The following is a 17,926-nucleotide window of genomic DNA, read 5'->3' as shown; positions in this document are numbered from 1 at the left end:
CAGCTCATGAGGGAGCTCTGCACCCAGCTCTTTCCTGACTCCAGCTCATCCATATTACTCTGGCAACATGGCTCTCCTGCTCTGCTCTCAGCCTTCTGGCACAGCTCTGATTTCTGTGCTTCTTCCCCTTCGCCTCTGCTTAACCCCAGCAACTTGCTGCCACCGATCCCAGTGGCACTCACCATTCCCCAGTCTCGCTGCGCTGTTGACAGCCACAAAAAACCCAAGCTGAATTCCCCCATGGCACTTCTCCATGCCCCAACTTCTGAGCAACAGGATTTTTCACAACCTGATGCTCCTTGTCTTACTCAGGAAAGGCAGCAGAGACTGGAATTTGACAGAACTGGATGTAAAATTAGTTCACCATGGTTTGCTTTCAGGCTTAAAAAGAACAAGGATATGCTTAAAACAGCCTGCAGCAGGCATGGGCTAGTAAACCCTGGTCAGTGTGTAGCCTCTCAAATCGTTGTGCAGATTCACTGAGATCCCCCACACACACACCGGCAGGTGCTTCGCTTTAGTGCACGATCTGTCCCTCTGCCATCCCGGGCCTTCTCGTGGCAGTAAAGTGAAGCACGTGGATAAATGCCTGACCCCAGCCCAGGAAGCAGTGACGTGCCCTAGCGCTCTCCCAAATCGCAGCCCGAGCCCTGCGGGTTCAGTTCTAAGGAGCTGCTGTGACGTGCACACGTGGGCTGAGGTGACAAGGACCGGGCCCTAAGGCGCTGCCCCGCTACTGTACAAACTGAAGTATGCACGTGTGCTGCTTCCCTGCATACTCTGTATAATTCTTCTGAACTGATTTCTCCCAAACAGAGCCTTACACCTGTGGAGCTTGTGGAATCCAGTTCCAGTTTTATAACAATCTCCTGGAGCACATGCAGTCCCATGCAGGTAAGCTGGGCACTTCGACTCGCTTAAAGCGGAGAATTAAATTCTGCGCTGATGCCTGATGTTGACCCCGTTGTGTGTCAATAGAGCTTTCTGTGCTCACGGTTTCCAAAGCCCCAGTAATTTCACCTGCAGCAAAAAAGATACTCAAAGGCTGAAGCACACAGCAGTGGCTGCAACAATGCAAGGCTCAGGGTATATCATAAATATTACTGCTTTCCATAGGAAGAGAGGAAACGTGCCATGCTAGCACAGAGGACATCAGCCTACTCATTCCCTTTATCCAAAGGTATCTAGGGAATGCTCATTGCATAAGCATGAATGGGTCACTCCTACAGCAGATTAAATCCCTCCTCCTGCAAAAAGGGTAGTTCTTACTGAAGCAAACACAGCAAAAATGCTTGCAGGGCAGCAGAGCCTTTGCCTACACAAGTCCTTTTCCGTGCTCACGTCTCCTGGAGTTCTGCAAAGGACTGAAATGTGTTCTCAGAAGAATAATTTGCCATTTCATCAGTTCTGTTCATTTCCTTCTCAGCTATCTACAAACGAAAATTCTGAGGAGTAGTTGCACTACTTTGTTTCTAAGCCACCTTTTTTGTTTTCTATCTCAATACATAAAAGACGATTTTAAAATTTCAAAGCCAAAGATTTTTCAAAGTCAGCATTCAGAATATTCAAAAATGTAGAAATAGGGGGGGGGGGTTATATTGGCAGAATTTTTTTCTTTTTTTTCCTCTTGAATGAAAATTCAGGTGGATTAACACAGGTTTACAAATTAATTCACCTCTGACAGACCTGTGTTCTCCGACAGACAGCTGCTCTGTTGAGATACACGTTCAGTGCTTGCATTTGCCGTCACTTTACAGGTAAGCCCTGAGTAGAGTGGCACGGAAGGACAAGTGGCTTGAGGAAAACCATATTTTCCATTCTGTAACAGTAATTCTAATCAAAGTTCTTATCTTGTTCTGTGTTTTAGTTTTAGTCCTAATTTTAGTGAGTGTCCTTCGAGTTCTTCATCCGTGCAGTTCCTCAGTTCCAGTTCAGTTCTCATTGGCAAATCTTAGTGCAGGGTTTGTTTGTTGTTCAGCAGCTACTTTATTTATCATCTTTTTAATGTTATGAATAGACATTTAGGGTGATTCATTACAAGATGGGATGAGTTTTGTGGATGTTATTTTCTGTTAGAGCATAAGCTGGTTAATGTGGAGTAATTGGACTTCATGTTACACCAAGGAGCGATGAAGCTCCACTCAGGGTAGTGGCTGCCGTCACTCCATGGTGTTGGGGTCTGTTCTTGCTGTTTGTCAGTGGCACTTTCTGCTTGTCTCCAAGCTGCGTCCTGACCATCCTGTTCCTTGTTCTGGTCTCTGGTACTGAAATGCAGCATTTTGAGTTATAGCTCCTGGTGACGCTGAGTCTCTACTCTGAGCTGCAAAGGAGGGACCAAGGCTAAGGTGTCAAAAGGGAGAATGGCAATTCACTTGCAGGTTGTGAGCTGTTGAAAATTTTAAGCTAGTGCCGTCTGCAGCTTCTTCCTTCCTGCTCTTCTTTACAAATGACCCACGGCCTCTGGGCTCGTTCACCTGGGTTACTTTGGATACAGAACAGCGCTGGAGGGAGCAGGTATCAGTGATCTGACTCATGTAATGTCAGCAGAGATCCCCTCTTTCCAACTCAGGATTGCTCCTGTTAAACTGTATTTTCTCATCTCTCCCTGCTCTGTTTGTAAGTCACTGTCTTCTGCTTGGCTTCTTCCCCCGGGGTGTCTCGCTGGTACGGTGACAGCAAGTTTCTCTGTGTCTTCTTTAAGTGCTCTCTCCTGGCGTCACCGGCGCTGCCCCCTGTGAAAGCAGCCGTCGTCTGCCATGGCATCTCTGTGCGTGGTGCTTGCCAGTCCTGTGCTTATGGCTCTTCCTCTGGAGGGAACAGCAGCCTTTCCTCCAGATCTATGCAGCTGGAGGCGAGTGGCGCGGTATTTGCTACTGTGGGATGAGAGCAAAACAAAATGAAGAGATGTGAAAGCAACAGACAGCTTTGGTGGGTGTCCAGTTCTGGATATTGTACTTAAGCAGAGCAACAGTGGAGATTACACAGGACTTGCAGTTGCTCTGGTCACAGTTTGTTGCCTTTTAGCCTGTCAGAGCTTGAGGATTTCCGTATCCAAGAAACAGCATTGGCACAACATCTCTGAAGTCTGGGAGTGCAGAGACGTTGCAGTGGTCAGCAGAACTGGTGGCATAGAATTCACATACTGGGGACACTGGCAGAGTAGCCATTTATACCAGTCCATATGCCTGGCTCAAGGAATGTTTCATTATGGGGATGGAGAGATCCAAGAAGCCCATATGGGTCAAATATTCCCTCAGTTAATGTGTTCAGGAGTCCAGTTTGGCTTACCATGCCTGATGCAAAGGGCTAGACTCTTCCAGCTAAATGTGATGCACCCACTGAGCCCCTCTCACAAGTGGCTGAAGATAGGAAAAGTGCTGCTGGTGCTGCTGGCCTCGAGAAGCAAAAGCAGGGACATACTGGCTCTTGAGTCATTCGGAGGGCTGAGCCTGGAGGCTAGAAGGTAATAAGGAGAGATTATAGCTCCATAAAGCAGCTACACAATGAGAAGAAGCAATTAGAATGTAAATTGGAGGCTGAAAGGCAGAAATAGAACAGCAGAACACCAGGCAAAGGAATTTGTTCTGTAATTACACTGTACAATATACAGCTTTGACTCCCTTTAGAGTACTTTGTTCAGGTCGAGTGCTACCATATAATGCCCTTCCTACAATCTAGAGCTAAAAAAATAAAAGGACGACTAGGCTGAACCTGGATTAAAGGATTGGAGGCATGAAGAGAAATTAAAGAACCATGATCTTTGTAGTTCACAGACTGCTCTTGATAAGGAAGATGAGGCTGAAATGCACAAATCTCATTAATGCCATATTGAATGCCAGTGGATATTTGTACATAATAAATCCCCTATTATTATGAAATAGATAAAAGAGTTGGGAGGATGAAATACAGAGTGTTTCTCCCCCCACCCGCCCCTCACCAAGACAAGGAAGGCCTGAACCATGAACAAAGTTAGTAGGCAACATCCAGTATTTTCCTTTGGCTACCCACAGATGTTTGGAGTTGAGGACAGTGGTGGCATTAGCTCAAAAGTAATTGGTCTAGGCAAATGCTGGGGGAAAAGTGGTATGTCATATCTGATCACTGGCATCCACTGGAGCACCTCCTGCTCTTCACGTCTTTTCCACACCTACAAAGACCAGCCTCTGGCTGCAGTCCTGAGCACAGCAGTGCTCCCCAGGTACCAATGACGACCAGTGAATTCCCTGGGCACATACAGTCCTTGAGGCAGTCCCAGAGTCTTCCCTGGTTCTGTCATATCCTGGATTGCTGTTAGGTATTGATCCAGTCTGTGGCCAGTGCAGTGCCCAGACCTAATAATAACTGTTGCAGTCTGTGGCTGTTCATCAGCAAGGTTTGTGAATTCCCCAGCAGTTAACATGCGGAGCTGCTCAAATTTGAGAGGACTTGCTCATAAGGAAGAGGGCACTGGAGTTTCATCACATCATTGCTTGTCTCTAGATCCTTGCTGGTCTCCCTTCTCTCCCAGGTCATTGCCACACATGAAGAAGAGCAACTTTGCCCTCTCCTGTTTGTTCTGATGGGCAGCCCACTGCTCTGCCCTGCACCAGATCAACCTGGGCTGCAGAGCAAAGCACCTGTGTGTGCCTTAATAAGGCATTCCTCTAATTTGTGCTCTGCTGTCTGGAGCGCTGGGGCAGGATTCATTTCACTGCATGCTGTTGTGCCTAGGCTATAGATATTGCCACCTGAGCTGGTCAGCTTGGACTCCCTTTATAATCAGTGGAGAAGAAGGCATTGACTCCAGGTGAGTTCAGAGCATGATGGATCGTATACTACAAGAGGCATCTAGGTCTGCCTGGCTGAATGAATCACACTCTTAAGCCTGTTTTGCACCACTGAGTGTAAAAGGAGCCCCAAGGGGCCAGTTTGAAGAGAGGCATATCTAATAAAGATGTCCAAAATTAGGTGAGATGAGTCCAGCTGTGATGAGTAAAGGACCTGTTTTGTCATCTTTGTTTTTAATCCCATCTTTCTGTTCAGCCTGGTCATTGGTCTCTCCATCTTTCTCCTTCCTCTTCCACCTCTCTTCATTGTGCACTTTTGTTGTTTCACAGCCTATTTCAGAGCACAATTTCATAGTGAAGCATACTAAGAACTAGAAAATTTCCTCTAGAGGATGGGAAGAAGTTCTTGGGGCACAGGAGGGAAGAACAGGAGGAAAGAACATGGATACGATACAGAATTTACTGATCTTAGCTGTATTTCCTGAAAGATCCCATCAGATTGGCAGCCAAAGTGTTTAGCCCAGTTACATATACAGAAAGGGGAGCATGAACACAAAGACCCCGAGGGCAGTTGGTATCTTTGCAGTCATAGGGAGGAACGATCTTTGGTCACACTCCAGAAACTTGGGGTTTTTTCTTTTTGTTTCCAGTCTGAGGCAGCAGTGAGCAGCCCCAGAGGAGACAGGCCCTCTCTACATTGGGAGGAAACCATACATGAAGATTGTAATAAGATCCTGAGACACAGAGGAGTTGAGCATAGCTTGAAAACCAAAGTACCTAACAGTAAGGAAAAGGGAAGCCACCTGTGGTGCAGAAAGAGGCAGTAGGGCAAAAGAAGGATAAATGTTTGTTACACCTGCTTTCATTTCAAAAGCAAGCAAATTGCACAAGTCGGGCTGCACAAGGAATTTGTCCTCCTGGTGGGCAGCTTCAGTTGATTGGGAGACATTTCTCAAGGTGTGGTGATGGCATCAGTGTCGCTGATGCACAGAAAAAGCCACTGTCATTTCAGCCACATTTTGGGAGGTGATAGTTGCAAGTCCAAAGACAATTTTCAAGATTTCTGACAGTACTGTGCCATCTCACTGAAAACTGCTGAAAAGCTACAGAGAATGGAGTAGATTGGTGTCATCTTAGTTAAGGGAACCATAAGTAAATGCTAAGCAGATGGGTACTGTTTCCCCTTCTTTGTGCTTTAAGCATTGTTATCTTGTGCTTCTAACACCTCCCTGTCTCTTGCCCCACAGCTGACAACGAGAACAATATTGCCTCTAGCCAGCCCAGATCACCTCTAGCTGTTGTTGAAGAAAAGTGGAAACCACAGCTCCAAAGAAATAACGCCAACAACAGTACGTAGCAGTGTTTGCTCTTCCGTCCTGGGCTTACCTGTCCACTTTGAACAAGTGACTGTCAGAGAGGGTGCAGCAGTGATGAGCATTGCATAAGGCCCTTGTCCTCGCCTAACTGCACTTGATTTCATCTGTAATTCATGTACTGTCCTGCAGAGCAGAGCACCCATTCCCATTACAGGAGCAGTCGTATGCAAAAAGTACTGGGAACCCTGGGGAGGTGATAGGAGAGGTTTGTAAGGAAGATGCATTTGGGAACTCCTGGAAAAAGTTAACTTCTGATCCAAGGTCAGACTTTCCAGCCTGGGGTTAAAAAATTAATGCAGTTGTCATGGTGTGACATAGGCATAACCTGTCACTCCCTGTACTGGCGGGCAGCCAGTGTCTGGCTTTATCCCCAGCTCGTCCTGTGAGCTTGTGCTTCACCACGGGAAAAGGTAAAATACAGCCCTGTGGGAAATCAGTTCCAAAGCACTGGAGCCTGGGGGAAGGGTGACACAAAAACTTGGTGCTTTTGTGTTCTGGTATGGGCGAAAATGACACTCACATTGCCTGAAATCAACCACAAAAAGTGGGGTTGCTGGAATTCAGAGGAAGAAATGGAAACCTGGGCTTCAGCACTGTTTGAGATGGTGGAGGATGCAACTCCTCTTAAAATAATTGTCTCAAAGAAAAGGCTCAAATCACAAAAATGGAAAGATGTCCAGCTTTTCAGTTGGGCTAATCTGTGACCACCAGCCCATAGACACGGATAGCAAACGGCACACATGATTATAACTTATCAAGGCAGTTCCTCAATGAACACCATAGAGATGCCATTGGTTAAGGCACTGGATTGTGAGTAGATAACGTGTGCTCTGTTTCAGTCCCCACACCAGGGAAAGCATGCAGATAAGCTCCTTGCTGCTCTAAGCAAGAGGAAGGCCTGTCCCTGGAGGTTCCTCTGTCCAGAAACCCTTAGGGGAAGATATCTGGGGTTGGAGATGTCTATGCCATCGTCTGGGCATGTTCCAACTCTTTGGGTCCCTCTCAGAATTGCTTTGTGACTTCCTCCCACCTCCCATTGCAGAGGAGCAATTCTCATCCAGTGCTTTTTCTCCCTCCTTCTATTTCACTGCAGCATCCGCGAGCGGTTCGGTAGGGAACAGCGCGATCCCAGAGAAGGAGCGGCAGAACATTGCCGAGAGGCTCCTGAGGGTGATGTGCACTGACCTTGGGGCTCTGAGTGTGGTGAGCGGGAAGGAATTCATCAAGCTAGCACAGACCCTGGTGGATAGCGGAGCTCGCTATGGTGCCTTCTCTGTCACCGAAATCCTTGGCAATTTCAACACACTGGCTCTGAAGCATTTGCCTCGGATGTACAACCAAGTGAAGGTGAAAGTCACCTGCGCCCTGGGCAGCAACGCATGCCTTGGCATCGGTGTCACTTGCCACTCGCAGAGCATCGGCCCCGATTCTTGTTACATCCTGACAGCTTATCAGGTGGAAGGCAACCACATCAAGAGTTACGTCCTGGGAATTAAGGGCGTAGACATTCGAGATAATGGTGATTTTATCCACCACTGGGTACAGAACGTGCTCTCGGAGTTTGTGATGTCAGAGATCAGGACGGTGTATGTCACAGACTGCAAAGTCAATTCCTCTGCGTTCTCCAAGGCAGGCATGTGCTTGCGTTGTTCGGCCTGTGCCTTGAACTCAGTAGTGCAGAGTGTGCTGAACAAGCGAACACTACAGGCTCGCAATATGCACGAAGTGATCGAGCTCCTGAATGTCTGTGAAGATCTGGCAGGATCCACGGGCCTCTCAAAGGAGACCTTTGGCTCCCTGGAAGAGACCTCTCCCCCACCCTGCTGGAACTCAGTCACCGATTCCCTCCTGCTCGTCCACGAGCGCTACGAGCAGATCTGCGAGTTCTACAGCAGGGCCAAGAAGATGAACCTCATCCAAAACCTGAACAAACACCTGCTCAGCAACCTGGCAGCCATTTTGGCTCCAGTGAAACAAGCGGTGATTGAGTTGAGCAACGAGAGCCGGCCCACCTTGCAGCTGGTACTGCCCACCTACGTCAAACTGGAGAAACTGTTCACTTCCAAAGCTAACGATGCTGGCGTAGTCAGCAAACTCTGCCACCTCTTCTTGGAGGCACTGAAGGAGAACTTCAAAGTTCATTCGGCACACAAGGTAGCCATGATCTTAGACCCTCAGCAGAAGCTGCGGCCCGTCCCACCATACCAGCACGAAGAGATCATTGGCAAGGTCTGTGAGTTGATCAATGAGGTGAAAGAGTCCTGGGCAGAAGAAACAGAATTTGAACCTTCAACCAAGAAGCCTCGGGCAGCGGGGGAAGCCACAGCAGCTCAGGAAGAAGATTGGTTCGGGAAAAATGAAGTCTATGATTATTTGCAAGAACCTCTCTTCCAGGCCACCCCTGACCTCTTTCAGTACTGGTCGTGTGTTACCCAAAAGCATACAAAACTAGCCAAGCTAGCCTTTTGGCTCTTAGCAGTGCCTGCTGTTGGTGCCAGAAGCGAATGTGTAAATATGTGTGAGCAGGCTCTCTTAATCAAAAGGAGACGGCTACTCAGTCCAGAAGACATGAACAAACTCATGTTTTTGAAGTCCAACATGCTTTAAGACTGTCTTTTAATTAAAACAAAACTTTAAAACACTGTTCCAAACAAAGAAAAAGAATTTTAAGTTCTAAACACTGTGGACCTCATTATGAATGCCCCTGGAAACCAAGTGCTTTTTTATATATATATAAAAATATAAATATATATAAAATTAAGTTTGAAAGGAAAGCTGAGCACGTGAGAGAGACAGCCCTCTGCCAGGAACGTGCTCCTTTCCATAGATAGTGTGTGGACTTGACAGACTTTCTAATGTTTTCAAGTGGGCAGACCAATGGGAGGCTGATGTTCTAGAGTCTTCAGGCAGCTGAGATCTAAAGTGACTTGAAGTTTCTTTTGTTTCTCCTCCACCCCACCTTTCCTCTTGTCCCCTGGGCCATCTTGCCATGGATAATCAGACTACATTGAACAGACCAGTTCTGCACTGGACTTTGCTCCTTTGAATAACTGTACACCTTGAGGGCATTTGTCTGCAGCCTTCTTGACATACGGTGCATGTTATCAGGGCAGCTGTGTTTTATGAATACCAGTATCTTTAGAAATCAGGAAGGGAGACTTTAAGAGGTTTTTTTTAATTTTATTTTTAATTTTTTCATACATGTTTTTTCCAAAAACCAGAAGTTACTCTTCTCTCTCCACTCCCAGTTTTGAGTTTAACATGCTAGCTGGTGATTATAATTTTGATTTAAAACTAAGAGAAATGATTCATGGCAGAAAATGTCTGTAATTGTTATGTTTCTTGGATTTATTTTTTTACAGCATAACTTCTTTTCTGAATTCCCAATGTCAATTAGCTTCTCTGTGAATTTTGTACATCGGGTGTTCTCAAACTTGTTCTAGAGTAGCCCATTTGCGATTAAATAATATCCTTATGGGAACCACAGCAGTTGCTTATACGGAAAAGCTAGAAACCAGGAAAAGCAAGCAAGCGGTGACAGCACAGATGTCTGTGGGCCACCAGCAAGCTTGCCGGGGTCTGCCAGCTGCCATTGAGAACCCTTGTACCTAAACTTTTTGTAAAAAAGTTTCTCAGTACACACACTCAACCTTCACAAGGCCAAGGACAAACCAAGGTGTATGATTTTTCAGGGGAACAAAGATCATCAGTTTTGTCAAACTGGGGTTTGAAGGAAGCTTAGAGAAGTGCATGGGCTCAAAGATCCTTCTGAATGTAAGTGCTCCTGCTTGAGTGCAAAGAATATCTTCCCATTTTATTTGGAATGGTTTCCTCTAGTAGCACGAATGTCTTTGTAATACCTACAGTGCATTACACTACTTGTTACGTTGCTGAATCATTCTGGCTAGGAAGGCCATGGGCCCTTAAACGTTCACACTTACTGGCTCACCCCAAATGCAATTAGAGATCATCATAATTCAAAAACATCTCAGTCACTCTGTTGTCCACCAAGGCCAGTGCTCTGCTGTGTCCAGTGCCCATAGGCACAATTCATGGGCTGCTGGATGGGATCTCTGCAGGCTGTCAGGTTTGGTGCCTCTTGTACACCGGGTCCCAACTTCTCGTGCCAACCTGTTAATTTTTCATCACTGGGACTTGTATCCCAGAGTCAAATTGAAGCAAATTCTTATTTTTGAAGTAGTCTCTTCTGCTTCCAGTAGTGTGCTCTGGAGCTGCAGTCACAGTGGCAGCAGAGCAGCATCGGAGGTTCGGGAGGATGGACTCGCTCAACTCCGAGCAGGCAGGCTGGAGGCTGAAGCCCTTCAACAGCGCAGGCGTGTTTTCTGGTTGCTGACAATGCAGTGGTGAGACTGGGGGCCTTCTTTGAAGTGCTGCTGTGAACAGATGTTAAACCACCATCCCACCTGCCCATCTCTGGTTGTCATAGAAGTTACAAGTCCCAAGACATGAGAAATGGCAAACGCAGTCTCTCAGGCTTTGTTTGCAGATGCCTTGAACCTGACAGGCACTAACTGACAGCTTCACTGCCATGGGGCTCAGACAGGGGAACAGTTTGCATGCTAGAGATCTTCCCTAGGTCAAGGTCATTGAGGATAGCTCTTTGCACCCAGCTGTCTTGCCCTTTTCAGCCTGGAAACAGGACCTACTGTTAGCTCGAGTCTAGCATTTGGGTTGGCCTCTCAGCACTGTTACTGGCATCAGGGCAAAACTAGTCTCCTAAAAGTAGGTTTTGCGTATGGATATCTTAAAAGACACAGTCTGCAACTCCACTGACAACTGCAGGGGTAGCAGCACTTGAAGATGAGCTGCCAAGGCAGAGGCATTTGGACATCTTATTTCTCTGCCAGTGGCTTTTGCAAATGGAGGTGTTGGTTGTAGGGACAGCTTTTCTTCTGCTGGTTTTATTTTCTCCCGTACAAATCCTGCCTGCCAGCCACCAGTTGGGCCCATGGTAACACGTCTGTTTGCACTTGCAGTGCAGGAGAAACCTGCAACAAACAACAACCAAGTCTCAAACTACAAACAAAAACCCCAAGTGAGATGTGTGCCGATTACAAAGCATTTGTGCTGTGCTGCTGTTCCCACTGAAAAGCACAAAGTATCCTGCAGCAAGAAAACTTGGCTGGAGGATGAATCCAAAGCAAGATTAGCTTTTGAGGCTGCAGAGTGTATACCATGCAGCTCAGCTGATCGGCAGAACTGGGAATGGGATTTGTAGTTCTTTCTCCTAATGGCATGTTACACCTTTTTGCTTGGTTTGCCTGAGAGCTGCTCACAGGCTCTTTGATGCTCAGGCGAATGTGCAAAACCCTTGCATTCCTTTGAAAAGCTCCAAACCCTAACACTCCTTTGCTAAGGGACAGGCTGATAACTTCCGTGGGATTTGCCAACTCGCGCTCATTGTCTTGTCTGTCTGCGGGGCATTAAGGGTTGGGAAGTGGACAAGAGTTAGCACGGGTTTAAAGCCCTGGAATTGAGAATGAGGTAAAATTGCAGTCATTTGTGCAACCATTTGATGCCAGGCTGTGCATAGCAGTGAGCTGGACCGTGGCTACACAGCCAGGTCACAAACGGAAAGGCCACAGCCACCCTTAACTCCCATCGCATCTCCCCTTCCTCTTTTTACAGTGTGGTTTTGGCATCAAATCTGGAGCTTTCTTGCTGTGACAACCAAAGAGAGGGATTGACTGGCCCTCTCCCCCGTCCAACTAACTGTCACCTCCAAGGCAACTTTGGCTATAGTTACACTAATGATGGATGTTAAGCAAACATGCATCGTTGTCTAGTAGATGAGATTCTCCCAAAGACTTAAAATCTCAACTTAGCAGCTGAAAAAGCAAAATAAAACCTAAAGCCCTAAAATGGAGCAATCTGGGAAGCTGGTGAGAAGAGGAGCTGGTTGGCCAGCCCCCTTCTCCAGCAAGTCAGTGGAAGAAGCTGCAGCTTTTCATGAGTCTTAAACGTGGTTACAAGGTGTTCTGCTCAGAGGAGCTATTCATGCTGTGTCTTCTCACAGGCTGACTTTTGTCTGATGTACTTACGCTTCATTAGAAGGAGAGAAGCACATCTGGAGCGCACGTATTTACCCTAAATGCCAAGCTTTTGCTCCTATTTCTCCTTCCCTCTTCAAGACTGGGATTTGCATTCTAGGAAGCATAGATGCTTTACCAAGGTCTGAATTTTGGAAGCTTTTAATTCACCAGGTTACTAGAATTGGCTGAGTGGTATGGAGCAGCACCACCCATCCTGTGGTGGGAGACAGGAGAGGAGAGGGTCTCTTGGTTTGGCCAGAGCTGTCATAAGGTTCTGCTTCCTTTGAGCTGGGAGGAGAAGTCCTCAGAATTGGGATCATCCTCTGGTAGATCACGTTGGGAATTTGCCTTCTGCTTGTTTCCTTCCTTTACTCGCACTTGAGAAATGTGTTGGGATACAAAAATGGTGTGTGTGTCCTCCAGGCATTCATTTTTTTCTGCTGCTTACTCTGTGCCTGACCTTGCAGACTTCTGACTTCACAGTTTGCTTTGGGAGGGGTTATGATCTTCAGGTGGGGAGAAGGCACCAACCGAAGATGAACTGTAAAGAATGAAGGGCCTGCCAGTCCTGTCTGAAGATCCATTTTACAAGAAAACTGAGAAAGTGGGATACAGAGGCAGAGCTCTTCAAAACAGAAGGTTGTTTCTGTGTGAGTATGGCAGCCAGAGGGTCAGTGGAGAACATGGAGCCCAGATTTGTCTCCTGTGTCTGTCTCTTCTCCCCATGTCTCTAGTAGTAGACAATAGTTGTGTTCTGGCTTGCAAGATGGCTCGGCGTCTTGTGCCTGGGTCAGTTTCAGATGGAAGGAAGCTTTTCCTTTTGTCAAAGCTATATATCTGTTCTAAGAAAACTGATTTGGTTGTATTTGAACTAGTGCAATCTGGAAAACTTTCTGTGAAAGCCTACTGTAGGCTCAGGTTTTGTCTAATTCAGTTGTCTGTTAATTGCTGGTTAAACCAGTTTAACTTTGAGATAAATTGGTTTAAGCATCCACATGAACCACCTGCACTGGTTTAACTGCGCTTGCTGGGTGTTCTCCCCTGCTGATCAGAGAATACGTCCAGAAGCAGCTCAGGGAGTCGTGACCCTTACGTGAATTTTGCAAATGAGTTTGTGGCAGATACTCTCAAAGCTTGGGAATGATTGAAAATAGAGGGGGGACACTTCTGAAAGTTGCTTGAGCTCTACATTGTTGTATCTAAGTTAATACAGTATTCAGTGAGATGTCTCAGGTTGGTTGGTTTGTTTTTCTCCAACTGCTTGCAGTAACATGGAAGGTTTAGCATGAGAAGAAATTACCACATATGTTCATATTGGTGGATGAGTCCACTCAGCCTTACCCAGTGAGGGACCATTTCTACCTTCTGGATCCTGTAGTAGGCAAGGCAGGACGTAGTGTTGCACAGGAGCAGGGTGACTGAGACATTGTGCTACTCAGAGAATGCTGTGTGCATTTCTAGACAGCACCAAGCTGCTGATAAATCAAAAGACAGTAAAAGAGCAGCCAAAATGTTATTCAAAGGCTGGGAGTGCTGCTTTGTACTGAGGAAAGACTCAGATCTCTAATTGCATCTCTCTGGCTAAAGGAGGTGGAGAAGAGCTCCTGTGAGCATTCAGAGGGAGTACACGCAGGAGGGGACAAGTTGTTCCCTGTGGAATAATTAGGAGTAATGGCATGAAAATGAACAAAAAGACACTAAAGGCATATTCTGGGAAACCTTTTCAGGGAGGAGAAATCCGTTCATCTGGGAGGAGTCTGTTATGGGAATGCTATTTGAGTCCTGTCATTTAAAACAAGGCTGTACAGCTACATGGAGCACACTCCATAAGGCACAAGGCTGCTTTGGACCTAGCCAAGAGAAAAGAGACTGGATGTAGAGGTGGGAAATGATTGCCTGCGTGTTGAGTCCAGTCCTGCCCAGTAGCTCCAGGAGGGTTCACAGAGCATCTTCCTCCGCATCCTCCCACTCACCACAGGCACCAAACCCTTCCCAGCACTCCCGTGTATCCATTAACCAGGTTTTGTAAAGGAGGGAGGTAGCTGACCGGCAGAAGGGGCAGAGGAGAAAACACCAGCTGAGGAGCAAATGTCTTGTCGACCCTCATATGGCCAAGGTGAAAGAATCAGGGTGGGGGAGAGTATTAAATGTTTTGCTGCTTCTGCTGTGCATTTTCTGTGCTACACCGTGATCTTGAATCCGTGGGATCCGTTGGGAATGCCCAGAAACATTGGCTGAGACTCAAGGTCCTGTGTCAGATACTTCTGAAGATGTTGCCCCGTAGCAATAAGAACTCCCCTTTTACAGTGCATGGGACCTGTCCCCATGCCACGGGCTATCATCTTCCTGGGGCCTCTGGAAATGTCACTGAACAAAACAAACATAACAAAAATACGGAGCGGTAAACCCAAGCACAGCTCCAAGTTGAATGCCTCATTAGTACTGAGGGATAGTTTGCTTATGCTAGGCCAGAAATGGTAAACCAATGAGAGTGTATTGCCCTGAAATTTAATTTTATATATTGAATGTTTGGGGGATTTCTGTTTAATTTTGTTTTTTGTTTGGCTGGTTAGTTGGGTTTTTTACTACTCCTGTTAGAGTCCGTTGTTTTATAACTTAACGGAAGAGTTTTGCTCACATTAGACAACGGTGTATCCAGTAGACCCTTTAGGGTTTAATGATCTGTAGGCAGCTGAGTTTGAATTTTTTAGAATAGCTTCTGAAATGAGTCACATAAATGGCTCATTGATGCACAACATCAACCACTGACTGAAAGGATTTTCTTCCTTCCCATCGTTCTAGCGTCACTGACAGTGGTCAGCATGTCTTGGTACCCGGGTGAGCAGCGCAGCCTTAATGACAGGAATATTTTACAGTGGAGTTGATGAGTACAGGCATGTCAAACCCTTGCTTTTTACAACCAAAGTTCCTTAAAAAGACACTTCCAGCCTCATCAGCCTTGAATGCTTGTTTTCAGTCTTCTGGGGGTTCTTGTGGCGGTCTCTGCAACGTGTGTGGATAGGATGGGTGGTTTTTTTTCCAGTGGGCTGGGGGGTGGGAGGAGGGAATTTTTTTTCTTGCTATCTATGGAGAAGGACCTTTCTGCTCAAGGAAGGAGGCATGTATTCTTGAAGGAGCAACAGTCTTAGGAGCTGTGTTCCGTGGTCCCTTTAAACTTTTTGGGACTTTAATTTTATTTTTTTTTATTATTTAAAAGGAAAACTGATAACGGATGAACTGAAACATTCGTGACAGGTGACTAGCCAAGGCTGTAAGTACAGGAGGAACGCACATCGTCCAGACCGTGAGGATTCTGGTCTGCGCCGTAGCTAGAAAGTGTCATGCCGACAAACCAAACCATCAGGAAATCCTTGTTTGCAGCCAGTCTGAAAAGAGAAGCTGTTCCTCGTTCCTATGTTCGTTTTTTGAAACCTCCTGCTGGGAGCTGAATTCTTGTTGTTTCATCAAGCAAACAATTAATGTTCTCCTTTCCCTCCTCACCTTCCCTCCCCTCAGTAACTTGTGTGCATTTCCTTCCTTTCTGTAGATGCAGATGTTCTAGGCAATACCACAGATGCACCTGCGTGTGTCTCTACCTGCGAGTGCAAGAATCTCATGTCATCTTAAAAAATACAAAAAAATATACAAAAAATATACAAAAAATATCTTTTTTAGGCCAGAGTTTTCTACAGGTATTAATGAATATTTTTCTTAATCCTTATAAGTTTTATGTGTTTAATATTTCTTAATACCGGTAGCATTAATTTATACTTTTGTAGCAACACAATATTTTTATAAACCGCCACCGCTGGCTTTGTCTTCATAACGGGGAAATGTGCGGGCAGCTGGCCCCGCACTGTACCATGTACTGTATTTAAAAGGTTATCTAATGTCACACTTGCTGTGTTAATAAACAAAACAAAACCTGTTTGAAGTCTCATGTATTGTTGGTGTGGATCGAATGACTCAATAGAGAGCAATATTGCACGGGGTTGAGTTGCTGATTTTCATTGTGATATATGAATGCTTGAGGCCAACTCAAGTTCTTCTGATTTTTTCTTTTTAGGATTTTGTTTTGTTTTGTTTTGTTTTTTTTACAGCTAAATAAATTCAGTGCTGTTTGAAACTTAGACTGACGTCAAATGAAAAGGATTATTAAAGAAAAAAAAAATCAAGGTGTTTAAATGTTGCTGTTTTTACAAGTCTGTTGCTGTCTGAATGGAAATATTCCACAAGAGAGGAGGAATAGTTCCACTTAGCTTCCAAACGAGCTGAGCGCTCCAAGCCAGAGCTCGGTTATTTGGAGATATCTTAGAGACATGTTTCTGCAACATTCTTTTCAGAGTTGATGCCAAGGCAGAAGACAAACTGTAACTGTAAGAAAGCATCCGTTGCTTGAGGATTTTCATGTCAGTGTTGTATTTATGGTTTTACAATAAAACAACCTTTAGGAAAAAAAAAAAAAGTGTCTGGGGTTTTCTATTTTTCAAGCACATGAATGGGACATCACCCAGTGCCGAGTGTCTTGTTGTGAAGGGGGAAAACATCCATTAAAGTGACCTAAATCTCAGCAGCAGTCTCTTTGATGGACGTCATGAGTCATAAAACTCTACAGTGGGCTTCTCCCTGCGTCCCTTGTGCATCCAGAACTCCCTAAAGTATTTTCCAGAGCATCTTCGTGTCTCACGCTTGGTTGCCAGTGCAGTGAACCTGTTCCTCTCTCACCAGTGAGACATTTATTTGTAGCAGAAAGTGAACCGAGACTGCTTGGCCAACTGGAGGGGTTTGGTGTGTTGTAATGCAGTATTTGTGTTCACGCCACCAGGACAGATGCAGCTCGGCTGGCTTTTATGCTGCTAAAGCAGTGCGAGCTGATGCTGGGCAAGATAGTCTTGAAACACACACGTACCGTGTTTCTGCCCAGCGTGGTCAGAGATTTCCACTTGTATCAGCGGATCCACCTGCAAACTGGCTTTCACCCCAGGAGAAAAAGGCATTCAGGCATTGAGCAGGCACTGAGCAGGCTCACCCCTTTCCACAAGACAAGGCCCTTGACAGCTCTTTATGATAGCCAGAATAGGAAAGGGCACAGAAATCTTTGCTTAGGCACTGTCAGTCTTGACCTGCATCAGAGTCACAGGGTCACAAAGATGTGATGGTGAGTGGGGATCACCGGCAGTTTTGCATGCAGGAACGCAGCCTTGCTGGTGCTGTTTGGAGCTCCAAGACCCACCTCCAGACGAACCAGAAACGACCGGGGAATTGTCCCAGGTGGAACAAGCACATGGACCAGGATTCAAAGGAGAAGGAGCCCAAGCCTACCACTGGAAAATCCAAGGTACATTTTCCATCACCCTTCATGTTTCTTTGACCTGGTTTGACACCCTTTGGGGTTTTCTAACATTGCCCCACACCCCCCTCAAAAAAAAGCAAGCAAAAAATAACTGCTTGAGAATTAGGAAATTTGTAGTGAATTTTTTACTTAGAAAAAAAAAAAAAAACAAAGACACGAAATGATGATAGGTCTGGCAATTGGATAAACTCTTGGCTAGTAGTCAAGTGTGAAGATAAGCCATAACAATAAATAAAACTGTCAGAATATAATAGTAAGAATGGCTGTAGCTTTGCAGGAGATTTGATGTAAAAGTGATTTCAGTAAATAAGATGAAGTGCCCTCGCATCCTAACCAGGTAGGAGTTAGGATTGTAAAGTGGATAATGTATGGCAAAAG

At 45.8% G+C, this 17,926-nt stretch overlaps 1 protein-coding gene across 5 annotated transcripts in view; it reads left to right on the top strand.

Moving 5' to 3' along the window:
* The window catches only part of ZNF618 (zinc finger protein 618), a 162,248-nt gene extending 149,853 nt beyond the window's left edge, over positions 1–12,395 (top strand). For all 5 annotated transcript variants that reach the window (XM_075519928.1, XM_075519927.1, XM_075519925.1 and 2 more), the window contains 3 exons: positions 817–894; positions 6,014–6,115; positions 7,236–12,395. In XM_075519928.1, the coding sequence (XP_075376043.1) occupies positions 817–894; positions 6,014–6,115; positions 7,236–8,749 (1,694 nt within the window). In that variant the 3' untranslated portion in view covers positions 8,750–12,395. The remainder of the gene's footprint in view (positions 1–816; positions 895–6,013; positions 6,116–7,235) is intronic.
* The last annotated feature ends 5,531 nt before the right edge of the window (positions 12,396–17,926 follow it).

The sequence above is a fragment of the Mycteria americana genome, chromosome 17, assembly GCF_035582795.1.
Source record: "Mycteria americana isolate JAX WOST 10 ecotype Jacksonville Zoo and Gardens chromosome 17, USCA_MyAme_1.0, whole genome shotgun sequence".
NCBI lineage: Eukaryota > Metazoa > Chordata > Aves > Ciconiiformes > Ciconiidae > Mycteria > Mycteria americana.
The sequence above is the reverse complement of the archived record's forward strand: the minus strand, read 5'-3'. Positions and strand labels throughout refer to the sequence as shown.